The 25,101-nt window shown below is 43.7% G+C and overlaps 4 protein-coding genes across 6 annotated transcripts in view; 2 read left to right on the forward strand and 2 right to left on the reverse strand.

The window, feature by feature from the left end:
- Positions 1 to 25,101, forward strand: part of SVOP (SV2 related protein) — a 263,464-nt gene that overhangs the window by 209,975 nt on the left and 28,388 nt on the right. The gene's annotated exons all lie outside the window — the stretch shown is intronic.
- On the reverse strand, positions 521 to 5,684 carry UNG (uracil DNA glycosylase). Its single transcript, XM_049806526.1, has 6 exons — positions 5,352 to 5,684; positions 5,153 to 5,248; positions 3,263 to 3,360; positions 2,756 to 2,844; positions 2,340 to 2,518; positions 521 to 1,824 (listed from the first exon to the last, which is right to left on the reverse strand). The coding sequence occupies exons 1-6, from the start codon at positions 5,643 to 5,645 to the stop codon at positions 1,684 to 1,686; spliced, it is 897 nt and encodes a 298-aa protein (XP_049662483.1). The 5' UTR covers positions 5,646 to 5,684; the 3' UTR covers positions 521 to 1,683.
- ALKBH2 (alkB homolog 2, alpha-ketoglutarate dependent dioxygenase) lies at positions 6,451 to 9,089 on the forward strand. 2 transcript variants are annotated; one of them, XR_007506775.1, is made up of 4 exons: positions 6,451 to 6,820; positions 7,439 to 7,637; positions 7,780 to 8,195; positions 8,946 to 9,089. XR_007506775.1 is itself a non-coding variant. In XM_049806529.1 (3 exons), exons 1-3 carry the CDS (start codon positions 6,607 to 6,609, stop codon positions 8,087 to 8,089), a joined length of 723 nt encoding a protein of 240 aa, XP_049662486.1. In that variant the 5' UTR covers positions 6,451 to 6,606; the 3' UTR covers positions 8,090 to 8,593. The 2 variants fall into 2 exon arrangements, 1 of the variants encoding a protein (XP_049662486.1); XM_049806529.1 differs by lacking the exon at positions 8,946 to 9,089 and having other exon boundaries at positions 7,780 to 8,593.
- USP30 (ubiquitin specific peptidase 30) lies at positions 10,443 to 23,425 on the reverse strand. 2 transcript variants are annotated; one of them, XM_049806520.1, is made up of 13 exons: positions 23,292 to 23,425; positions 22,901 to 23,010; positions 21,818 to 22,000; positions 20,455 to 20,558; positions 19,485 to 19,583; positions 18,700 to 18,739; positions 18,339 to 18,433; positions 17,520 to 17,579; positions 16,301 to 16,387; positions 15,602 to 15,682; positions 14,331 to 14,550; positions 13,546 to 13,654; positions 10,443 to 12,459 (listed from the first exon to the last, which is right to left on the reverse strand). In XM_049806520.1, exons 1-13 carry the CDS (start codon positions 23,360 to 23,362, stop codon positions 12,195 to 12,197), a joined length of 1,524 nt encoding a protein of 507 aa, XP_049662477.1. In that variant the 5' UTR covers positions 23,363 to 23,425; the 3' UTR covers positions 10,443 to 12,194. The 2 variants fall into 2 exon arrangements, with proteins under 2 accessions (XP_049662477.1, XP_049662476.1); XM_049806519.1 differs by having other exon boundaries at positions 18,700 to 18,742.

Here is a 25,101-nt window from a genome sequence, read left to right on the forward strand (position 1 = left end):
ATCTCAGCCAGTCACTCTGTCCACGTCGAGCCAAAAAAGCCGGCGCGGTGCCAGGCTTCAGGGCGAGAGCCACGCCGTGGGGGGGGAGCATGTGCCCCGGCCCCCCAAGTCCCCTGACTCTCACGGTCGCATTACTGTTGCATTCTTGCACGTGACAGTAACGTCAAGCAGAAATATTTCCCTCTTAATGTGCCTGGAAAACTTTGAGTGGAAAGCCAGGGTGGTGGTGGGGCAGGGAGGGGAGCCTGGTCACGGCCAGCCAGGACACCCGATCCTTGGGGGACAGAAGTGCCCTGGCTCTGTGCCTGGTCATGGGGACAAGGAGAAGGACAAGCTCCCGCACCTGCGGCTTTGCCTCCCCAGCAGGGAGCAGGGACACCCCTGCAGCCCCCACCCCCCCCCCACCCCCACCCCAGACCAGCACTCATTGCAGAGCCAGGGCCTCACCTCAGGCACCCCTCCCTCCCTGCATTGTTCCTACCCATACAACATCACGCCGCAACATAAACAAAGTAATTTTTATTTAAAAAACAAACTAGGAGGACAGAAACAAAACCAATCAACCAAAATACAACACAGCCACAGAAAGTGTAAACTTCCCTTGTACTAGTGTTACCTATTGGAGCAAATACCAAAGAAAAGTTTACAGGGGTATTCTATAAAACCTGATGTAATTTCCAAACGAACAAGGCACTTCACTCCCATTAAAGGAATTACAAAGTCAAAGATGGACTGGAAACCCAGATGTGCAAAGTCCAACCTCATCTTCATCCTGAAGTCCCAACAGTTATTTTCAACAGTGGCTAGAAACCTCGATTTCCTCCTATGAAGGCAAAGCACAAAACTCCCTGTTTTCAGATCTTAAAAGATCTTAAATAATTTGCAACCATCAGCCCATCAATTGGCAGATCTTGACAAACAAACCTTCGCTGCTGCCACTGGCAGGTACCACAAAGTTCATGGCCATCACAGCTCACCTGTCATCCAAGTGATTAACACATCCAGTAAGAATCTAAAAACTTATGGTTTGCTTCTCTAAATGCCAACAAAAAGCTCAGAGCATCTCAGTCGCAGTCTCCCCTCAGCTGCTGGGGAGATTTATCCTGAAATCTTCAGAGTACGGATATACCAAGTAACACTTCTGACAGCATACCGTCTTTCCAGTCCCAAGAGGCCATATTTCTAATAAATCTTGTAATCTGTAGCAAAAAGCTGAAAACAAAAGCATCTTCCTTTTCTCCCATCGAGTCAGCTCCACACACCCCAAATATGAAATCTGGATTTGCACAGTAGGAGGCAAAGCAGGAGGAGGCACAGCAGAGTATTTACAAAAGCTGAACATCTTCACCTATAAAAACTGACATCCCCTCACAAGAGCCTGAAAATATATTCCCACTACAACAACGAACACAAATTAATACAGAACTCTGGTGGTTTTTTTCTTTGCATCAAACTAGGCTGAAACTTGTTCAAACAGCAGAGAAGTTATCTATCTAACACTCCAATATACTCTTTTAAAAACATTTTAAAAAAAATAGAACATCTCTGAAATTTTGGTCATTTGCTCCTCGATCAACATCTGAAGAGTAATTCTCAGGTCAGCAAAAGTCTTTCAGAAACGAGACAACCCCTGAAACAGGGGCTGCTTCCAACCATTAGACCCCACCAGGTTCTGCACGCAGCTCAGAGTGCTCGCCAGTCAATGGGCTTCTTTCCAGATTTCTTGAGCAGTTCATTCGTCTTTGAGAAATGCCGACAGCCAAAAAACCCTCTGTTGACGGAGAAAGGCGAGGGATGGACTGTCTGCAGGACGTGGTGGCGTTTCTGTAAAGCATTGGAGGAAACCGCTCGTTAAGATTTGCATGCTTTCAGTTCCCTGGACAAGGCTGGCTGCTTCTGCCCTGACCAAGCAGGTGTGATTTCCTCTCTACACCTCAGCCACCAGCCTGAGCACCTAAAGAACTCACCATGAGGACCAAGACTTTTATCCCACTGAGCAGAGGAGGATGGAATATGTAAAGCAGCAGTAATACCCTGGCCATTTTTCAATTGCTGTGATCCTAACATCAAATTTTATACTTATTCATGAGCCTTTTCCTAGAAAAAACAGTGCTGTCCTCAACTGGATGCTTTTCTGACAACAGAAGGTTACACTTGCTCCACTTTTGTTGCTTAACTCTGGCAAAGGCTAAACTGGAACAGAACGGCAACTAAATTTGACTGCAGAGTTCAAGCAGGGAGAAAACCCCGATTCTGTAAGGAAAGTGCCCTCTAGTGTCCACCCAAGTGAAGAAAAAAATTAGCGAGAGGGAAGAGATGACGAAGAGAGTAACCTGTACCCTGTCAATGGAGCTGCCTTTCTTCTGGGCATAGGCTCCCCACAGCATGAAGACGACCCCATGCAAGTTCTTGTTGAGCCAGGACACCACCACGTCCGTGAACTGCTCCCAGCCTCTCTCCTTATGGGAAGTGGCCTGGTGAGCTCGCACCGTGAGGACAGCGTTGAGTAGGAGCACTCCTAGCAAACAAAGCAGATACGCAGAGGATGAAACAAAAGTCAAGTGTTAACTGCTTTTTCCTGCTTCCCCTGAGAAGTGATAAATTAAATTTGCATTCTAAGGCACCTGCAAAGCAACAGGCACTCAGAATTTATTTGTTCTTTTACGGATGGACTGTTTCCAACCATGGATGTGTCTTCTAGATCAGATTTTTATGACCTACAGCGGACACATTACTAGATTGCCTATTAACTCACCTTGCTTGGCCCAGCCAGTTAGATCACCATGACCAGGATGAGTGAAATCCTCAATATCTGTAGATAGTTCTTTGTAAATATTTTCTAAACTGCAAACAAAAACCATCAGAAGTTTTTTAATGTCCATGTTTAAAGATAAGAGCAACCAGCACCACTTACTGCACTTACACTAAGCAAGAAGGGTATTGATTTTAATCTTATCATTTAAGCTAATAAAACCATTTGTAGAAGCAGGGCAACAAGGACTCCCCTTTGTGTGTCTAGCTAGAAGCATAAGAAGGTCTCAGCACAACTGAAAATGCAAATTTACATCCAGCATGCTCTTCAGGATACCACCAAACTATATAGCATTATCCATAATTTCGCAGTAATGTTTTTTCTAGACAACCCAAATTTAAGTCATCACAACACACTTCGTATCAGTTATCTGGCTCACAGCTGTGAGTAACACAGGACTGCAAATAATTTGTAAACAAAAGGAATTTTGCAAATTGAGTGCTGTCATACCTGGGGGGAGGTGGAACAGGCTTCTGGACACTGAAACAGAGCCCATGAGCTTGATTAGGTCCATGATATGGATCTTGTCCCAAAATGACAACCTTTACCTGAAAGCAGGCCTTTGTTAGCACTGAATTATAATCAGTATTATTCCCCAAAAGAGGAGAGAATTAAAAAAAAAAGCTTATAAGTGAGCTTTATCCTAAAACAAACATAAAGGCAGAAAAAAAACCCAGCCAAACAAACCCAAAACACCAAACCCCAGTGTTACTGATTTAGGGGAAATGTTACTGATTTATTATTGATTTGTTATTATTAGAATTAATCATATTTAATTTTAATAGGAATATAGAATTATATATTTTTATGGCATTTCATATATTTAACCAACAACCAACAGCTGCTGTGAAATCCTCTGTATAACCCTGTACCAAGGCCGGAGGAATTGGCCAAAATCATTTAGTAGGAACATTTAGGATTTAGATAACAAGTAATAAAATATATATATTTTAGTTAAACAAGTTTGAGATTTAAGGTGATTTTGAGTAGATTATAACAACAGTATAGTCATAAGAAATTTAGGAACATACAAGATGTGTTGTGCACAATAATAAAAGAATAAGTATTGTTTAAAATTAGTTAACCATAGAAACTTTGACTGATTTGTTAGCTTTGTAGTGTTTTGTTTTAGGAGACCGAGAGAGAGATCGTTATGGACCTTAGTTCTGTTACATGAAACCCCACTTTGGTCAACATTACAGGTAGTGGAACCAGGTGAAATCAGCCAATGAGTGTCTTAGTATAAGAATATTAATAAAGTGACGTGATTGAGGACCAATCATTGAAAAGGTTAAATTTGGGAATTAACATTGAATGTATTTTATGTAATCAAATATATGATGGCGAAAGTTGTACTGCGCAGAATCACCTAAGAGGTCAACTATCGGACAAAGTGAGGAAGACTGTGGAAGACCACCAGAGGGCTATAGAAGACCACCAGAGACCTTCAATGCGCATGCGTAAAGGACATTAACATATGCTAATAACTTCCCAGAAATTTAATGAATATGTATAACATTTTTTGGAAATCTAATGAATATGAATGAATAAGTTTAATATAAGGTGTATGATTTTGGTGTTCGGTGTGCGTGGTTCGTGAGAGGACTCACCCGCGCACCCGGCCGTCAATAAAGAAGTGTCTGCTTATCTACACTAAATTGGTGTTGATAAGTTCTTTATTCCGAGTTTTTCGGCAACACCAGGAACTGAAGTTAAATCACTGACTTCTCATTATAAACAAGTTGAAGAACATGGTCCCCACCTAACACTAAGGACTAACATCACCACAGCTTTGCTGCTAGCATTATGAAGATATTTTGATTGCAGAAGACCAACATTTTCAGAGCACCACAATAAAACACCTTGTGAAGGTATTTTCCAAGTAAATTTCCTCACATTTTAGTTTTACACCACACTCGCTGTGATATTTTGACACAGCTTATTGGCAAGGGGATTACATTAGACTCTGTCAGTTTTTTAAAAATTATAGTTCATTACAGATCAATTAAAAAACCAGGAGATGTACGAGATCAAAAAATCAAGCGCTATATTAAGTTGGCAGCGCTGGAAATACAGTCAAAAGTCCAACTAAAGTTTTAAAGGAAATTCTGTGGCCAGTGAGGGTAATAAAACAATAAAACCACATTTCAGTACGAGAGATGAGAGGTGCCAGGATTGCCAAATTACACAAAACAACAGCAGCATCTGCCCTCCATGGGATTGATGCTTCGGAGATGAAGGCCTGTGTGCATCCCACCCCGCGTTTTCATCATTTTAAAGGCACCAGCAGCTGCAGAGACCTCCCCCAACCCTCCCCGAGCACCTGCAAGCTCTACTCACATCCTTGATGTCACACATCTGCGTCCAGGTGAAGACCTGGTCGGGGGGTGGATAGACCGTGTAGCGTTTCCTCTCTTCTGCTACGAACGCCATCAGCTGCGGGGGGGGCGGGGGGGGGGGGGCGGGAAAAGGAGGAAATTCAGCCCGCGGAGCAGTGGCTGAGCAGCCCCGCCGTGCAGGACAGACCCGCCTCACTCACCTCCACGAAGTAGGGCTTCGAGAACTCCCCGGCCAGCTGCCGCCGCCAGCTCTCCCCGAAACCCGCGGGCACGTTCCTCTCGGCCAGCCGCTGCAACGCCGCCTCCTTGTTCTTACGGATCCGCTCCACCTGTTCCGGGCTCAGAGGCGAGGCCTGGCCCGCCTCATCTCCCGCCGCCTTCGCTTTCTTCGCGGCGCTGACCTGGAAATGGCGAGCCGAGAGGCGGCTGCAGAGCAGGCGGGGGACGCCGCGGCCCAGCCGCAGGCCGAGCAGCTGGAGCCGAGCGGCCCCCATAGCCCCGGCCAGGCACGGCACGACACGACGCACCGCCCTCCGCGGGGCGGCCGCGCCCCATGCGGGTATTTCGCGGAAAAACAACAGCGGGCCCCTCCCCATTGGCCGCCGAGCCAAGCGGGACCCGCCCACAAGCAGTTAGCCCAAACTCCCGCTCTCTATTGGTCAACGGGAAAAAGGGCCCGCTCCTCCCTATTGGTCTGCCACAGCCGGCGGAGAGGCTCTCAGCCTAGCAACCTTGACGAAACGGCGGCCCTCAGCGCCTATTGGACGGCGGCGGAGCGTGGCCTCGATTGGCAGGTCAGCCAGGCGTGCCAAGAGCGCGGGGTTTTTGGAAATGGCCTCGCGGCGCGTGGTCTCCCAACTCCCCCCTCCCGCCAACGGCCGCCAGCGCCGCGCGCCCCAACGGCCACCAACGCTGCGAGACCCCCCTCCACAGCCGCCGCCCTCCCGACCGCCAAGTCCCCTCTTCCCCCCTCCAGGACCGCTGGCCCCCCAGCTCCCAGCTCGCTACCTCAGCATCGCCGCCCGGCTCCGGCGAGCGGCCGCGCTTCTTTACCGGCGCGGCGCTGAAGAAGGAGTGCAACGTCTTCTGCCCGATCATGGCGGCGGAGCGGGCGAGGGGCAGCGGTGAGGGGCGGCAGCGGTACCCGCGCGAACTGGTGGGTAGGTGGGCGGGCGGGACGGGAGTTTGGCGCCAAGAGCGCGCGCGTGCGCGGGGCGGAGCCAGAGGAAGGGGGAAGGGGGGCCCACAGCCCTCCCTGGCGCATGCGCGTCCGCCCCGCACTCCCCCCTCCCTCCGCGGCCGCTGGGGGACCCGGGGGTTGGCGCCGTCGCCGCGCTCCCTCAGGGAGGGTGGTTCTCGTTACCGCCCGGTCTCGCTGCCGGGAGGAGGCGCCCGCGTTGAGACGGGCATCCCCCACAGCTCCCCGCCGCTGTCGGTGCCTCCGAGCGGGGGCCGATGGACAAATACGTGGTTAAACGGCCTCCCGGGGAGACGGGGGGCGGCGGCGGCGGCGGGAAGAGGCCGCGGGCGGAGGAGCCCGCCTCAGGGCAGTCCCCCTGGCAGGAGATCCGCGCGGAGGGCCTGAGCTGCGACTACCGGCTCCTCTTCGGCAAGGCTGAGGCTGACGAGATCTTCCAGCAGCTGGAAGAGGAGGTGGAGTACTTCGAAGGTAACGGCCGTCCGGGGAGCCGGTTTCAGCTCCGGGTGCCACGGACGCCCCCCGTGCCCCTGCCCGGTGAAGTGTTTCCCTGCCCGGCCTGCCCAAGACGAGTCCCAGAATGATTCCCGTGGCCTGGGCAGAGGTGGCAGCCAGGTGGTGGAGAGGTTTCTGCAGGCGCCTGGCGTTTGCAAAATCTGGCCCCGAGAAGCAAACAAGCACAGGTCTGATCCTGCAGGGTTAAGTTTTGCTTAGCTTGAAGCATGTGTCAAGTGGTTTCATTCAGGTTTTAAGAGAAGAACTGGGGTGATCCTGGAATGGTGACAGGGATTTGTTGGTTGATGTACTATACGAGATATCCCCAGTCACATTAATTCAACAACAGAGTACGATGGGGCTGCTAGTCCTGTTCATCACATTCAAGGGGGATAGTAAAGCCGTGTCAGACTTGAGAGTTAAGTACTTTGTTGAGACAGAAACACTTGAACAACTTTTGGGTTGTCATCAGCATCGTCGTTTCAGTTGTCCCACTGGAGCTTCTCTGAAGCTCCAAATCAAGATTGTTGGAACTGTGAACTGCAGAGGTAATACAGAGTTGGTTTTGATCCTTCTCATCTCTTGTTTGAACAGGTGACATGACGAAATTGCACGTGTTTGGCAGATGGCATGACATTCCAAGGAAGCAGGTAACCTACGGAGACCCTGAGTTAACATACACTTACTCGGGCGTTACCTTTTCTCCAAAGCCATGGATCCCAGTTCTCAATCGTATCAGAGACCGCATCACTTTGGACACAGGACATACTTTTAATTTTGTTCTCATTAACAGGTATGTCTGATTTCCAATTGCATCAAGCAACTTGTTCAAATGAAAAATTGCTTGCACAACTCTGTTGACAGATCGCTGACAAGTTGTTTACATTCATTTAACTGGATTGGTAGAAGAACTAATTAATCTGTTTTGTGTACAGATATAAAGATGGTGGGGACCACATAGGTGAACATCGAGATGATGAGAGAGAACTGGTTCCACGCAGTCCTATTGCATCTGTGTCCTTTGGAGCTTGCAGGGACTTTGTTTTCAGGCACTGTGATTCCAGAGGGAAAAATGCAATGCGCCACATTAAGCCCATCAAACTGCAGCTAGCCCATGGTAGCCTGCTGATGATGAAGTACCCCACCAATGTGTATTGGTACCACAGCCTGCCTATCCGCAAGAGAGTACTTGCCCCAAGAATCAACCTCACATTTCGGAAAGTGATGACTATAGCCAAGAAGTGAAATACTCAGCAATCAAGCACCAGGTCTTTTGACTCTGAAAATAGAAGCTTTCTTCCCCAACGTAACAGTCAATTTCTCATTCAAACACTGTCTTTGATGATCCAAGGTACAAGATGAACAAATCAAACCAGGAGAGGAGATAGCATACTTGGTAACTTGCTAATAAAGACTGCGACTACTGATCTTAAATACCAAGAATACTTTTTCTCCGCAACATGTTGCTGTAGTCCTGCTGACACATTTTTAATGAGCAATACCCTTGTTTTGCTCGGGATGAAGTTTGTTCTCAACTGATCGTAATCTAGCTAGTTTTCCAAAAAGATCAAAATACTCTATATCCTTGAGATAGTGGTGAAATAGTTTATAAATACCATAAAGTACAAAATGTAATCATTTGGAGGGAGCCTGGAAGCTGGTACTATTCAATAGGTGACACTTTCTTGTATGCTCTGTCAATGAGCTATGGTTTGCTTGGTTTTTTAAAAAAATAAAACACAAATAAGACTGACATGAAAAAGAGGAGTGCTAAGAGATTAATATAGTGAGTGCAACATGGCTGGCTGCATGTTTTACAGTCTCTACGACTTTTGTCTGCGTATGTTTCTCTGGTGCTCTACCTCCTCTGCTGACATGGGAGACTGGGTTCTTTCAGTCAGTAGTGTGGTGGGGCAGGAGGAAGCACGAGGTGCTACTGCACAGGGAGAGGGCCTCTTCTTCCTTGGGTCCTTTGTACAGAAACCAGGAACCATAAGATGACCTTTTGGGGAAAGACTAGGTTGGACCATTTATATGGACAACACAGCATGAAAGGCTATAACTTCTGAGAGTGTCTGATTTTCTAAATAATTATTCCTAGGGATTCCATTCTGGCTACCTGAAAGCCATCACATTTCACGCTGACAGTTAATCCTACCGAAATGAGGAAAGACTGTCCAAAGCCACCAACGGGTCTTGCAGAATCAAGCGATGGCAAGTACTGAGCAAGAATGTGAACTGATCCTTGTGTAACCAGGCTACAAGCATCTGAATTAGTGATGGGCTCTATCCTTCAGCGGTAGGTCTGTTAGGGCTACAGAATTAACGTCTGTTTAGACAATTTGGAGTTGGTACTTCCCACCCGCTGCACTACCAGAAAATGAAGTGTGAAGAGCCTCTGCATGAATGCTTTTCATCCAGAGAATGTGAGGTGCTGCTTCTATCAAATATAACAAATGCAGTTTGGCTTATAGCTTGGTCTTTGTTTCAACACATTACCACATGTGAACAGCTACTTTTTCTAATAAGTTTGTTCTTTTATTGCTACTGTACAGTTACAAAAATACCCTGAAGTGAAAATGCAACTTCAAACAGCAGTGCAGTGGTTTGACTATAATATACATTTTTAAATAATGCACAAAATAAGACAAGAATAATCCAAACACAGAGATGTCATCTTGGAGGTCTTATCTGATGTTTTTTGAACTTTTACGTTTTATTAACACCTTCTCCACCATGGAAGCTTGCGAGTAACAAGTAACAGCATTTGATGAGCCTCATGTGCCTGCACAGAGCCCAGTGACTTCAAAAGGTGAGGGTTGGGTGGCAAACTTCTACAGAGCTCTTTGCTCACAGCTCAGGACCTGGGACTGAGATGCTGATACTTGCTCCCTTCCTCACACTGAGGGCTAAGCCAAGACCATCTACTCCTTCCCAACAGTGAAAGCTAGAACAAATGCTGACTACTCAACCCTCATCTTTATAGCCCTTGAGGAAGCTTTCAGAGTAAATCTGCAGCTGAGTGAAACTGAGCACTTTATCAATGTCATACAGCGACTGTGCTTTCATTCTCATCAAACTGGCCCCTGTTGGAAAGCAGCTCTATACCAAAGAAAAATATATTGAACACGCAAGCATGCAGTAACGTGGCTTCATGTCCCTGTTGCAAGATGATGAGTTTAAGACTTAGTCCCTTGTGTATGTATGTTCTGATCCACCTCCAGCATTACTGCTTTCTAAACAAAGTGACCTGTTCAGATGAACTTCTCAAAAATTCAGTTAAAAACTCTAAACAGACCCTGTTGAGAATAGGTATTGCAGAATATACACTGCTGGCAGTGGAAATGTTTTGAAGTTCTGAGGTACAAATGGTAGACCTGCTGGAGCTAGATGCTTTGCATGGTGTTTTTCCTTAGGTGACACCCACCACTGCTTTAAAGAGCTCCTACTGCACACCTGTGCTGCCCAGAATGAAGGGCTTTCACCTTCTGCAAGTCAGTTAGGTCTTAGTTCAATGGCCAGGGCATTTTTGGCATTTTGCACTCTTCTAGTTTGGTTTTTTGTTTTGGTTTTTTTTTTTTTTTTTTTTTTGGGGGGGGGGGGGGGATGTTCTTGTTATCCCATAACTTAAAATAGAAAGGTTAAAACCATGCTACTGCTAGCCTAGCACAGACAGGGAGACTTCTCAGGAACTGGTATGTCAGTAGATTTATAAAGACTATTTTATGCACTATGAGCATTACTTGGAGCAGGAATTGAGATCCATACTCTGGAATGATGAGTTGTGTAAATAGTTTTGCATATACATCCATTACCACTCTTATTTTGGCTGGTTTTAAGCCTCTGAATGCCTATGAGCTTTGTGCAGCAATATGAATGTATGAGGTACAAAGTTGCCCTAAAAAAACCCTATTAAGACAGTTGTTACCATTTGAAAACTTAGTTGCTGTTTTACACTGAAAAAGCTTGTCTGATGAATTAGTCTTTTTCTCTTCCAAGCTTATAAGGATAGAAAAGAGCTAAAAATAGCCTACATACTATATTCCTAGTAATTTAAAAGTAGTCAGAAGGATAATTTTTGCTGCTTCCACCTCCGTGCTTTGGGATATTTTTTTTTGACACATCAAACAATCTAGAGCAGCAAAGCACATTTCTGTTTATGTGGCAATCTGTGTATCTAATGCAGTGACACCAGTCTTTTCAGACTGCTGGACTACTTCACAAGACAATTAAGTGCCCACCAGTCCTAATTCAATTGTTTATGCTCTAACTTGACAAGGATGTTTGTGTTGCTATACATCTCAGCTAACAATCACAACCGGTACAAGCTCTAAAGCTCAATTGCAAGCCAGACAGCATGTATCTGAATGGCTGATGAGAAATGGCAGTTTTCAGCATTAAAATAGGAAGGGCAAGTCTAGAACACCAATTACAGTAGCCTTGAAATCACAGCATTAGAAGTTGTAGTTGATGCTACAAGCAACTGTATTCAACAGTTCCATAGTGTCAAAGGAAATTACAATACCGATTGCTAGCAAACACTTCTGTCTCTTGATTTCAGCTATATTCCAGAGATAGAGAGCAATATACCAGGGTCTTGGATCTTAATAGATAAAAAAAATTATCTTTTCTCCTGGAAAAGGGAAACTGCATTTTCAATCAGCAGAAGTACTTCTATGATGTATAAAAAAATAAAATATTGGGAAAATTACATGAACAGGGAAGTAGTTTTTTGGATCGTGCACGCTATGTAGAGATGCCTTACTTTATTGATTAGCTGGGCTGTCGAGAGAAACCTGACTCCATTAGTAGTTCATCCCATCATCTTGAGACATTTATCAGAACGCAACTGACATGCAGTGGACTCAGACAATGGTAATGTCACTATTCAAATAAGCTCAAGGCACTTTTGTTTCTTAAATCATTGCCTTTGATAACAGTAGCTTCGCATCAACTGCTTTTGGGGCTCCCGTGTTCAGAAATGTCTGCAGTGAAATGTATGGGATTAAGCATCTCCCTTTGAAAATTTACAGCCATGTCAGAATATGGAATACAGCGAAGTCTGTTTGAATTGTCTGTTTCAGAGCTGTGATGTTGACGAAATTACTACCTAACAGAATAAATGCTTCTCTAATACAGGTTTACTTTGGACTGCACAACATTAGCAGACCAACTTTGGGTAGCGTAATTTTGGTACAAAACACAACTCCCAGCAGGAGCCAGCCATTGCCATAGAGGGAGGGGAACGTTAAAGGGCCTGTGGTGGGTTATTTGCATAACAGACAGGAGATGCAACGTAGATCTCATTAGAGGAATTTTGTCAGTTTTCATCCTTCTTCTGCTCTCTTAATCACTCTTCAACCCTTAACTCCAAGCTTTGGTGCTGTACCCTCGAGTGAATGCGCTCATAAAAAAGCAAGTAAGCACTAGAAGAAAGGACTTCCTGCAAACTAGCTTTGCGAACGGTGTCATCAGAAATCCATAGCCACTGACTGCTGACAGAGAGTGGGTTCTTAGGAGAAGGTGGAGAGCGGCGGTAAGTCACAAAGTGTCCAGAATGCATGTCTCCATGATGAACTACAACTGCCATCAGACGGTAAAGGTATACAGGGGAACTGAAGGACAAATGAGAAAAAGGAAAGGGTCAGCAGCCCTTGTGGATCACACATATACCGGAAGCAGCCCCACTTGCTTTGTCTTCAGTTGCAATTTCTTATTAGAGCAAATAGATGCCTCCATAAGAGACACACTGCCTTGCAATTACTTTTCAGTATAGCAAATCTTTGCTGCAGTGCTGCCTTGGTCTGTTATTGAGAAAACTGAACCATTTACTTTACAAGTTTATGCTACAGAGGGCTACTGCCATTTTGTACAGCATAACTGACTGAATTTTGCAACAGCATTTTCCATCAAACCTACCAATGTGCCAGTATTTTAAAGCACTGCTAATGGACAGAAAAGCTATTCTGGAAGAATGTGCTTTCAACTGAAAAGAGGTAAAATTGCAGCAGGTAACACACAATGATGGACCCACTTTCAAGGATTTCCTCTGCAACTGTCTTCATAACAAGCATTTGGCACGAAATGGTTCCAGGCTTCTTATTTCACACAGTGATTGTGGGAATTGTCTTCCCCATGGGGCAAATACGCAATGGCAGATAGAAGAAGTGGTACGGAACTAACTATACATTTGTCACCAGCATGAAAATAAGTGAACTTTCTCAAAGGCCAAGAAAACAGATTATCAGGAGAAGCATCAAGGCTGATTTACTAAGTAGAATCATGTCAGCTGCAACTTAAATCAAGCTTCTTCAATGTTTGAAAAAAATCTATAAGAGGTCTACGGATTTCTTGCAATAGTTTTAAAATCAGAGTAAGAGGTAAAAATGAAACAAAGGGCTAGAGAAAAACAGCAAGAATAAGATTATGGCTATTCAGAAGGATGATTTACTGGACCACGATCCAGAGAAAAGAGATTTTGAGTTTTGCTTGTAATAGGTTCTACTCCCTTTTCTAGGAGAGAAATGGAGCCAAAGACAACCACTAAAAACCGGCCAAGAGAAAAGCAAAAAAATTCTGCACAGGAGCTAATTTAGATGTTAGATTCTGTGACTATGCAGCCTCACAATAAAGACAGAATAAAGGAAGACATAATTTGAAGGGACCGAAGTTATAAGATAGGGTACAAATCTTTAACTTACCTGCATTCAGGGAATGCAGCAAGTGGAAGAGTTCCCGAGGACATTAAAAATGAAGAGGGGCAGGCACCGTTCATAAAGACCGGTTTAGTACCAGATGGCTGTTCTGCACCTGCAAGAGAAAGTAGACATTCAGTAATTTAACTCAATGCTACTGTTAGTATTGCTAACAACAGTGCTTCTGTTCCTGCAGTACCTTTCATCACAGAATATGAAGGTATTTTACTTATTTTAATTCATTACATATTATAATCCCTTAAGAGATGCAGTGGAGGGTAATATCCAAAGACAGTGGTAATTGTTTTTACGTGACACAAACATGAAAATGACCATGTTTGCAAAATCCCAACTAAATAGAATACTGAGCTGCTGAAATGACATACCTACTACAGCTAGATTTTCTAATTGTTTTTTAAGAAGTCACCATTCCCAGCATTCTTTCTATGCTTGTCCTGAAGCCTTAGAAGAGATCACTAACAATATAATCCCTAGGACTTCCCAAGTTTAACATTCCTTCATCCTTTGGACATAAGACATGTGAGTTCTATGCTATCTGGGATTTTTTTGTTTGTTTGCAACGGTTTTTTAGTAGTATCAAATTAAATTATCAAAACTGAACTGTAAACTTGGAACAGGGTATCCTAATGCTTGCTGGGAAAGGGATTTCTACCTGTCCTCTTTGCATAGATCCAAATAAAGATAGTGCTCTTGTGTTCATTCTGCAGATTAGAATGTTTTATCACTGAAACATAGAAATACCAAATAGATTTTATTTTCAAAATAAGTACCTGAAGGTTTAACTGCTATACCATCCTTTGTTCCAGGTGTTGTCTCTTCAGAGTGTCTCTGATTCAGCTCATTCTGGCTTGATTTATGAACAGGAATGCGGTATTTGTAGATGTCCATGATCAGGAACTCATTGAACTGTACGTGTTCGTGACGTTTCAGAGGAGTGCCTTGGTTTGACCAGCTCAGTCTTTGCAGATGGATACACAAACACTGAGGGAGCTTCAGCAATATTCCATAGAAAAGGAGAGTCAAAATACATTTTTAAATTAAGAGAAACAGCTGTTCAAGTTAAAAGCATAATAACAGAACTGGTAAGTCTAGTGGATAAATAAATGCATCACTGAACTCTTCCCTTATGTGCTACTTTATCTACATGTAAGCTTATTGGCCATAGTATCCCTAGGACGTGACACTAACTCACAGCTCTCTTGAGATTTCTGATAACGCCACTACTGCTCACTCACTAGGCAGTAGGATAGATAGCTAATGTTAATTGTTTTCTCCAAATGGAAGAAAAATCAATAAAAATACATGCGTGTTCCTAAAAAGCTCACCTGTCAGTCTCATCTAGCTTGTGGATCTGCGAAGTAGAAATGAGGATCGGAATATGTTGGAGTGAGTTGTTGTAAGACATTTGCTAATACTCAGTAAGTAATGGCTTTGCACAGTCAGAGTACCAGGGGAAAAAAGGTCAAGTAGTTATAAATATCTGACATTCAAAGTCATGCCAGAGTTAAGCTCTATCAATAAGTGCACATTATTATTAATGGCACCTGAGGCTCTTAATTACGGACCAGTGCCCTGTTGTCCTCTGCATTACATGATCACAGAGCAAAAAATAAGAGCTTCTCATAGAAATTACACCTGATGTTTAGTACCATATTAACTTGTTTAAACCAGCTATATTTAGAACATCTTAATTTCTTTGAAATATGCAATTGCTAAAGGTGCTACAAACACTGTATATACGAATCCCTTCACTTAGCAAGGAAATCAAGAACTCATGCAAAACATACGAACTGCCACTGAGCCAAACTCACATTTAAATGTCTTGCTGAATAACAGTAGAATACTCACATTCTTCCAGCTATAGAGTGTGACTGAATTGAGGCCTCAGTGCCTACAAATATTCGGCAAATGAGCTTACTTTTTCAAGTAAAATATTAAAGCAGTCTAATACCAAGAAGTGGTCATCAAGCAAAGAGATCAAAGAAAGAAATGACTGTATAATAGGATTTAAAAATAAATTTGGTCGGTTAGCTTGCCTCACCTTTCCTAACTTCAATTGCTTAACAAATGTTGTTCTCTGGTTTTCTATGCTCTGTCCATTCAGAGTCCCTTCTGCCTGAATCTGAAATCAAAGGGGGAGGGGGGGGAATAAAAAGGACATTCGATTACCTGCTGTATCAGATTACACATGATAGTACAGGTCTGCACATTGCAGACAAAAGGAATTGTCTATCTAGAACTATGCTCAGTATATTAGTTACACCTACAGTTTTCTAGGAACTTTCTTAAAAAATTTTGTCCTATCCTAATGGATCAGAATTCTAAACCAAAATCAAGCAGAAATGAGCATTTACAGAACAAGCTCAATCTCCAGGTTTATGTGTAGTCATATGCCATTTCTGTTGGTTTTCATATGAGCCACTTCGGCTCTGTGATATCATCAAATTACAGGCAACTGTAAAATACTGTTTAAAATACCAGAACAAAAAAATTGTCCCAAATACTATCTAAATAATACCGAGTAATTATAGAAGAAAATATTTGTAAATTTTGTAATACTAGTAATAAATAAAGCTTCAAAATACTCTGTGAGATAAGAACTCCATTTTAAATGTAAGAAATCCCAGGCAAGCTAGAGGCTTTCCTGAAGTCACAAAGGAAGGAGTAGAAAACTGAAGCAATAATTCTGTCAGCAGGCATAAAACTAATCTAGGAGGTTATGTAAATTAAAATTACATACTTTAGTGCAGTTGTCACATACAACATCCTTCACAGATTCAGAGGAGATGAAATGATGGAGGCAGTGGTCCAGTGTCATAGGATGACCCTTAGTACGAAAAAAAAAATTATTTGCAGTAATTTCAGGGTGCATACCACTTAATTTTGTGAAAGGATTTTTCATAATTTCTTTCATAAAAAATACAGAACTGCAGACTTGTTTCTTGAGAAAACTGGTTAAGTGGCTTTGAGTATAGAACGCTGATAATGTAACTAACTATGAGGATTCTTCCTTTGCCTCGATTAAACAGGGAAAACATTGCAGCCTGTAGAAAAGAACAATAGCTGTGACTCCCTGTGTGACTCCTTTAGTGGGGTTTTAAACTACAGATTCCTGGCCCTGTTACTATTTTTCTCTAAAGTTCCAGCACTTCATGGGTCACTTTATGCACTCAGACCTTCTACATAGGAGAAGTACAGCATTTAGTTGAATTTAGGCACTCCTTCCTATACTTCCTTGTAGACTCTACTACATATTGCCAAGTATGAAGGGCATAATCTTCAATGATGGTATAAAATAAAACACAAATAGCAGAAGATGTGTCCAAATCCCAATCCTAGCTGTCCAGGAGTGTATTCTATAGGTGCCAGTCAGAGTTTCCATAATTGCAAGTAGTTGCTACTTGTCTGGAAAGACAAATCGCTAGCAGACATTAAGTAACAAACCGGTATAGTTCAAAAACGTCCTGCACATTTTTCCCCAAAAATCTACAATGTTTTGTCATTCAAAGTTTTTCAGAGAGACAAAAAGAAACAGAAACAATTTCCAGTTGAAATCACTTGATGCAAAATCTTGTATTGGGTAACTTGTGTATTATCACCACAGAGACAGCGCACCCAAAGGTCTCCTTCCAAGACTGCCAGAAACGGCCCTCAGGATACAATCTGGTCTGTTCAAATTACACAGAAAGGAGCAAACACTCCCCCAGGAGAAACAGAAAATTCTATTGGTGTTAACAAAGTTATGCTTGTTGTACTAATTGGTAATTTGCACCAACACATTAGTGGTAAGGTACTATATTGGCACAACAGGATCATTTATAAAAAGGCAGGAAAATAAACTGTAGCTACTCATTTACGCTTAGGCTGTAGCATCTTAGAAAGACACTAGTGAAGGTATAGCTATGACAACGAGTCAAGAGGCAGACTGGCTGGATCATGTGTCAGTGAGGGATACGTACCCACACAGCTGCTGGAATACTCAGTGAGAGACTGTCAAAAGTATCATACCTCACAGGACTCTGCAAGAAAATATTTCACATATCCAGTGAGCTAAAATTTATGATGGTCAAAAAGAAACCCCAAACCAGCCTCACACGAGATGAACACGTGCCCTCTGCTGTCCACAATTACCTGGTGGAATAGGGTCAAAAACACACGCTTTCCCAACCGCAGTGCTAAGGAACACTAGGTATACAAGGTGCTACTTAGCCCCTTTCTGCTGAAGCTGCCCTACTCACTTAAATTTGTTTGCAAGGTTTTGAAAAGAAAAAGTACTAAACGTACTCCTGCAGTTTGATCTACAAATGAGATTTACTTACTTTATTTTTTTCTTTATCCAGGTTATCTTCATCTCCTTACTCTGGATAACTGGACTGCAACTTAATTTGGCTTTGCATGTGCAATCCCAATACTGTGTGCTGAATGAATAGCTCATCCTAAAACGCTACCCATGTGAGTGGATTTTCAGTATATGATAGCTGTGGTAATGAATACTAAATATAATAAGACAGCTATTAGTCTGTCTGATAAGACAGTTATTATCCCCACAAAGTGGAACACACTTAGTTTTATTCAGTACTTTTAGTGATACATTCTTGTTCATCACCAATGCCATAATAAGTACCCGAAAAAGTAACAGTCTAAGCTGTCAGCCCTGCAAACCTTTGGAGCTTAAACCAGCTATATCAGAAACAAGGGATGATGGTATCAGAATGCGCTCTGAGTGTTGGACATCTGTTTTCATGTATACATATATTACCAGACACACATTCTTATACCTGGTGTTCACAGTGTTTGCAAACCATGTTGCTGGTCAGCCTTCCGTGAAAAGGATGCTGAGATTTCCAGTGATTTGACACAGGGGGAAGAGACCCTGAAACATAAAGCTGAAATTATTCTTTTTGGTTTTTTTCAGTACATCTGTGTTCATCACTACAGTTCCACATTTTTGGACCACAGTAACAAAAGTAACTGCTCTAAAACATGTTGTGTCCCACTGACAAATAATTAACAGGTTTTTTTACAGCTGAAGAGATATATTTCAGTCCAATACAAACAAAGATCAATTAATATTATCCCCTTAATAAACAAAGTGACTACACTATGAATATTCATATTTCAGAATGGAAAAAAGTATACCTCTTGTTCTGCAGCTTATTTGCTTTTGGGTTATTTCTGGCTGCTACAGAGGAAGATAAAAAGATATCATTAACCCTACCTTAGAAACCATTAAGTATTAAATATGTTCTTATTTCATCCCTAATACGCTTTTCTGACATTAGAACAACTGTGGGAGTTTTAGTGTCTCTTTATATTTGAGGAAGGCCAAAAAACCTGGGACGCAACAAATTTATAATTGACAAAGACAACACTTTTAATAAAATAATTAATCTGCAGAATTCTCTGCCTCAGAGTACTAAAATAAAAGCATAACATTTTATAAACCTTTTATATATATTTTAGAGAAAAAGAGATAGAAACTTTCCATCTGCATGAAGTTTACCACTAAACTGGAGGATAAGATATATTTCACCTCCAAATGGACTATTCCATAAATGACCATTTTGCAGTTTTCAAATCTCTTTCATGTGTCAGCTCTTACAGATGAGAGTAACTGCTTAGATGGACTACTGTTCTGTGCTACTATTTCAATCCCTGTATTCCACAGATTTAGGAATGCAAGAGCCCTCACAAAAGTGGGATCACTATAAATTCAAATACATTTCCGTACAAAAAAACATTTTTTATTCTTTAGATTGCCTGGCCTATTGATTTGTTTCTCTCAAGAGTACTGAAGAATGGTTTTGTAAACATAATGAAAATATCTTCAGTTTCTAAACAGACACTTTATACCTGACACACTTAGGAATCTAGGCAGACTACAGAAACTTCTGATAATGAAGTAACATTGGTAAAGAAGTCACCTCCAGTGAATGCACGTCGAACAAATGTGTCACACGTGGCTGACGATCCCGTTCATCTTCTAATGAAGAGGTAAGGACGTGAAATAGTTCATGAGCATCCTATTAAATAGAGAAATAAGACTTAGAGGAAGCGAAAACAACAGACATCAAAACATACACCAGGAGTACTGATACACATATGACTACATCATTGTAGTGGAAAATGAAAGGAAAAATTACTGCTTAGAGCCCACCTTGTGTATTAAGAGTAACCATTTGTGCATCTGTTGCAGTTTTGCCCAAAAACCTTTTTCTATAAAGCTGAACTTGATAACAGTGCATATTATGAAAAAAATTCTGGGCCATGCAAACTCAAAAGATACTAAAATACTTGGAGGAAAAAAGAAAAATGAGTGCACAAAGGCCTGCTTTCCATGATTTCAATAAAAGCATAATTGAAATCTCTGGTGTTTGCTTTGGCTCTGAAATATAAAAGATAGAACCATATTTTCTGAGTGAGACAATTGGTGGAGCTCATCAGCCAGCTGCACTTACTTAGGGGCTGAAAATACTGAAAACAAGAATTAGAAATCTTGTGTGTTACACGTAACTATATTTGGAAATGTTAGTCAAGTAGAGTCCATCCCTTGAAGCAGCGTGGCACATTAGCACAGACCCATTATCTATAGCGAAGTTAGGGCTGTATCTCTTCTATTTTAATATTACTGGCTCCATTGTACCAAATCTGAAGGTAATTAAGTATAAGGTTTTGAAGCAGCCAGGGTTTCCATGATGAGTATCTAAGCAAACTGAAAACACCATTCATCAATCGCATGGTTGTTTTCCTTCACGTTTTAAAGCAAACTTTCTGCTACAGCGAAGATTCAGATTTGACACTCAGGGTTATTAGTACCATAGCTTCAACTTTCTGTTATTCCATATCTAAGCACTGAGGTGTGTATCAGGCAGTCTAATTGAATTCTGTAATCACCTGCTCTTCAAATGATGAGATCTGCCACCTATACGTTCTTAAAACTTCTAACAGGCAGCTTGCATCCAGGACATCATCTTCTGTTACCTCTTGACAGGATAAAGCTAGAGACATCACATTTAAAAATGTTAGAAGGAGCCACAAAGAATAGTTAGAACACAAATCTGTTTATTTTAGACTGTGTGTTACTTAAGCATCATATAATTGATTACAGCAGAGTTACTCTTGATTAAGACAGGTAGACAATGACAGTCAAACTACTATGTATTAATTACCATTCTCATCTGACTCAGGCTAACTGCATACATTCTCCTCATCGCAACCTGAAAGGTTTCTCCACTGATACAGAGAGAATAAATAATATAAACACCGTCTGGAAAGACACATTTTTACTGGTGGATTGGGTAAAAACTGGTACTTTACATGTCACAGAAACCCCAGTATTAATGTCCCATCATCCTTAACATCAGTTAAATGTACATGCTTAACTGGCATAATTTTAGTATGAACACCATCCTGAGATGGCAGAACTTCCAATGGATTTCCTTTAAAACAAAGCCCTGTGAGGAAAGCCAAGGAGAGCCAACAGATTGCTTAAACACTTTGAGTGTTTAAATAGGATGTAACTGGTACATGAAATTAGCACAGGGGCAAGTCTGAAATGGGTTACCAAATTGGGCTTAGAGGCTTTACCATTTCCATCCAACATCATACAAAGTATCTCATTTAATAGTGCATATTTTTGGGAAAATAGTAAGTTTGGCAAAAATGCTTAAATTATTTTATGCATTAATTTTCTTTTATAGAGAATTCTGAGTGCCCATCTACTTGAGATAGTATTTTCCTATTTCTTCAATTTTACCGAGTCCATTTTCTTACTGCTTTAACCGTTAATACTCTGTGAACAGCAAATGCACTAAAGCCTGTGACAATGGGTGCCGTAACCACATTTTCAGCACCCCTGTTGCCCTCTACCTCAGATTTGTTCAACCTGCTGGCAAACGGCTTCTTCAGAGCAACGTGCACAATGCTGTGTTGGCTGCTTCTTGATTGCCAGGCGAGTCAAACAAAACCTGAAACCTTTCAGCTCTTGGCCAAGAAACAAACAGTTTTGGGGACGTATGCAGCTGGGCCTTGTGCTGTTCAGGCTCGATACAGTAACTTAATACCTTTTGGATCTCTACCCCTCTGTGAAAATTGGTTGAACTTGGCCGATAAATTCAAAGTTAGTAGAGGGAAAGTAAAGAGAGAAGAGTACAAGGCCATATGAGCTTCCTTTCTTTAGGAAAGGAGGCTAGAAACAATAACATTTATGCTAAATATTTTCTTGTTAGTTTATCGCAACATGAAAATGTTAAAGTACCTCTTAGGAGATGCAGCAAAGTGACTGACAAGTATTGATGCTCAGTGGACTGGTTCTGGTCTGTCTTGTATTGTGCTGTAAATTCCTCCAGCCACTTTATGAAAGATGGACAGGAAGATAAGCCTTGCAGCAAAGAGTTCATGAAACAGGTGTTTCCCAAGTTAAGAAGGCCAGGTACAAGCCCTACAAATAGAAGTATAAGAGTTTACACCATAAAGTCTAGGAAAACCTGAGTATTTTCAGTCATAAGTGTTGTGTTAGGTTTTAAAATTATATTAAAATTAAATTATTTGCCTTTATTTGGTACTTACTCCCCATGAAAACTAGAAGACCCTGCTACAGCATCCTGTAAAGTGTTTATATACATGGTGGTCTCTGAGACTTACGCCCCTGTAAAATCTTTTAAAATGTTCCTTGAAAAATACTCTTTTTTCCTGGACAGGAACAGATTTCTATCCACAACACTAAGGCTCAGGATTATCTCCAAGTTACTGTACAAACTGTAAAATTCTTGGTTACAATATATAGTGTAGGAGTCCCTTATTGTGCAAGTTTCCAGGAGCCCATGAGGTCACAGCTGCACTGCTGCATGCTTCAGCTTGGTTTGGTGAAGCTTTCTCTTTTGCTCAGGAAAAGAGCTGGCTTGCCAAGGATTAATAAGAGATGTTTCTGTGCAACTCTGCTTAGCAAGAGTCTTTCACCTCTTTTGTACTAATTGTCAATAAGAACACATTTCTTTTGCATTCCAAAATGCACAATAAAATAAAGCGCGTTATCCGCAGCAGTTCAGTAATGAACTTGTCACAGGACACAAAACCACGTCTGACGAGTTACAATTTTAGAAAAATGTCAATTGATACAGTTACTATGAAAGTCAATGCCTGGTTTTTTGAATTTGTTACGTTTCTAAACAGGACAGTGACCAAACGTTTGTCTTTAGCAAGAGAAGATAATTTACTGCAGCTCATAATAGAACGACAGAAGCAGGCGTGTTTCCAACAATCCCGGAGAGCCCTCTGGCACGCCGGAATTGACTTTTGGGGCGCTTTTCCCGTGTTTTCCCTGCCCTCCCGCCCTCCTTACCTTTCCTGCGCCTCTTCCTCTCGGTGATGGGACCCCACAGCACGTACATCCCCGCCGCCAGAGCGGCGGCGACCCCCCCGATAACGCCCCAGTTCTTCATCACTTTATACCTGAAACGGGGAAGGAAAAAAACCCCAAAACTATAACAAAAACAGAAACCGCAGCCGGGGAGTCTCTACCTCTGCCTGCAGGTGAGACCCACGGACGCGGGGTGTGTGTGGCGGGGAGGCGGTGGACGCCCAGGAGGTTCGCACGGCTCCCGCGTGTTTTAACGCCCTCCTCCCGCTGTCGCTCGCGGTGCTCGGTGCCCGGCTCGGGGGAGAAAGACCGGCCTCGGCCCGCTGGCCCCGCCACGCCGCCCGGGCCCGCCCGTGTCCCCCCCGCCGCTGACCTGGCCGCCGCTCCGGCCCGCAGCAACCGCCGAACCGCCCCGTCCGCCTCCGCGGTACCGCCGGGCAGCATCCCGCAACCCCCCCCCCCCCCCCCCCCGCGCCGGAACCAGGGCCCGGCGGGCAGGGCGGCGCGGCGGACGGGGCGGCGGAGCGCCGGAAGTGGCGCGGGGTGCCCGGTTAGAGCGCGGACCGCCCCTAGCAACGGGCGGCGGCGGGCGGCCGGTCGCTAAGGCCGCGGTGGAGGCGGGCACCGGCCTTGCTGCGGGCCGGCCCGTCAACCGGGCAAGGCCGGGGAAGGCGGGTGTAACGGAGAGCGCTTCCCGCGCTGCACGCTGCCCGGCAGCCCCCCTGAGGGAACGCCGGCTGGGGGGGGGGGGGGCGTGTCTCAAAGCTGTAGGGAGGAGGTGGGACACTTAAACCCCGCAAGCTCAAGCGGCGCCAGGGGAGGTTTGGATTGGGCATTAGGACAAATCTCTTCACCGAAGGGGTTGTCAAGCGCTGGAACGGGCTGCCAGGGAAGGGGTTGAGTCACCGTCCCTGGGGGGGATTTAAAAGACGCGTAGATGTGGTGCTTGAGGACACGGTTTAGCGGTGGACTTGGCAGTGTCAGGTTGACGGTTGGACTCGATGATCTTAAAGGTCTTTTCCAACCTAAAGGGTTCTATGAATCTGTGAAAGAGTCCAAACCCCGCGGAGGGAGAACGGCTCGCATCGCCGCATAGCACATGCCAGCCCCGAGGCTGCGCCGTCCTGCCTTGACGCCCCTCTCCCTCTGTACCTGAACCGGGCACTGGTATTTGAGGGGCCCGCTCCGTTTGCTCTCCACCTAGTGCTGTTAGGTTTTGGTTTTACTAATGCATTTTGGGGATTGGTTAGAGAAAGGAGTACTTCACGCCGGTGCCAGGAAAGGAAGCGCCCAGCAGCGCTTGCAGGCAGAATGACTGGCACTTGCAGGGTTTGAGAGCACCTCGAGATGGCAGCTGCTGATCGCGTCTGTGGGCCTGGCAGGTAACAGGCTCCCGCTTCACACCTCCCCACACCGATTCTAACAACCTTTGTTAGCGAAGTGACTGTTTGTCCTGGTTTCGGCTGGGATAGAGTTAACTGTCTTCCTAGTAGCTGGTACAGTGCTACGTTTTCGAGTTCAGTATGAGAAGAATGTTGGGAACACACTGATGTTTTCAGTGGTTGCTAAGTAGTGTTTAGACCAAGTCAAGGATTTTTCAGCTTCTTATGCCCAGCCAGCAAGAAGGTTGGAGGGGCACAAGAAGTTGGGAGGGGACACAGACAGGACCCAAAGTGGCCAACGGGGTATTCCATACCATGTGACGTCATGCCCAGTATATAAACTGGGGGGAGTGGGGCTGAGGCGGGGGATCACTTGGGAACTAACTGGGTGTCGGTTGGCAAGCGGTGACCAATTGCATTGTGCATCACTTGTTTTGTGTATTCCAATTCTTTTATTAGTATTGCCATTTTATTATTGTTGTTATTATCTTTATTAGTTTCTTCCTTTCTGTTCTATTAAACTGTTCTTATCTCACCCTATGAGTTTTACCTTTGTCCTTCTGATTCTCTCCCCCTGGGTGGGGGGGAAGCAAGTGAGCAGCTACGTGGTGCTTCGTTGCTGGCTGGGGTTAAACAACGACACTGGTACACCCTGTGTGTCTTTCTGGACGAGTCCTTGTTCACCTGACATGGCTCTGCGTGTGCCAGAAGGCTGTTCTTAAGAGGAGAGCAGTCTGGAGAGTAGGAGAGTAGATAGCAAGAGGCTGAGAGAAACAGGGGAGCGACAGGCAGAAGAGCAGA

This window comes from Accipiter gentilis, chromosome 7 (genome assembly GCF_929443795.1).
Source record: "Accipiter gentilis chromosome 7, bAccGen1.1, whole genome shotgun sequence".
Classification (NCBI taxonomy): Eukaryota; Metazoa; Chordata; class Aves; order Accipitriformes; family Accipitridae; genus Astur; species Astur gentilis.

Coding starts and splice junctions, on each gene's coding strand:
- ALKBH2 (XM_049806529.1), top strand. CDS start 6,607: ATGGACAAATACGTGGTTAAACGGCCTCCCGGGGAGACGGGGGGCGGC. Junction 6,821..7,438: donor GGAGGTGGAGTACTTCGAAG/GTAACGGCCGTC, acceptor TTGTTTGAACAG/GTGACATGACGAAATTGCAC. Junction 7,638..7,779: donor AATTTTGTTCTCATTAACAG/GTATGTCTGATT, acceptor TTTTGTGTACAG/ATATAAAGATGGTGGGGACC.
- USP30 (XM_049806519.1), bottom strand. CDS start 23,362: ATGCTGCCCGGCGGTACCGCGGAGGCGGACGGGGCGGTTCGGCGGTTG. Junction 16,388..17,519: donor GTATTCCAGCAGCTGTGTGG/GTACGTATCCCT, acceptor TTTCGTACTAAG/GGTCATCCTATGACACTGGA. Junction 15,683..16,300: donor TATGTGACAACTGCACTAAA/GTATGTAATTTT, acceptor CTTTGATTTCAG/ATTCAGGCAGAAGGGACTCT.
- UNG (XM_049806526.1), bottom strand. CDS start 5,645: ATGGGGGCCGCTCGGCTCCAGCTGCTCGGCCTGCGGCTGGGCCGCGGC. Junction 3,361..5,152: donor AGATGTGTGACATCAAGGAT/GTGAGTAGAGCT, acceptor GCCTGCTTTCAG/GTAAAGGTTGTCATTTTGGG. Junction 2,845..3,262: donor CCTGTTCCACCTCCCCCCAG/GTATGACAGCAC, acceptor TTTTGTTTGCAG/TTTAGAAAATATTTACAAAG.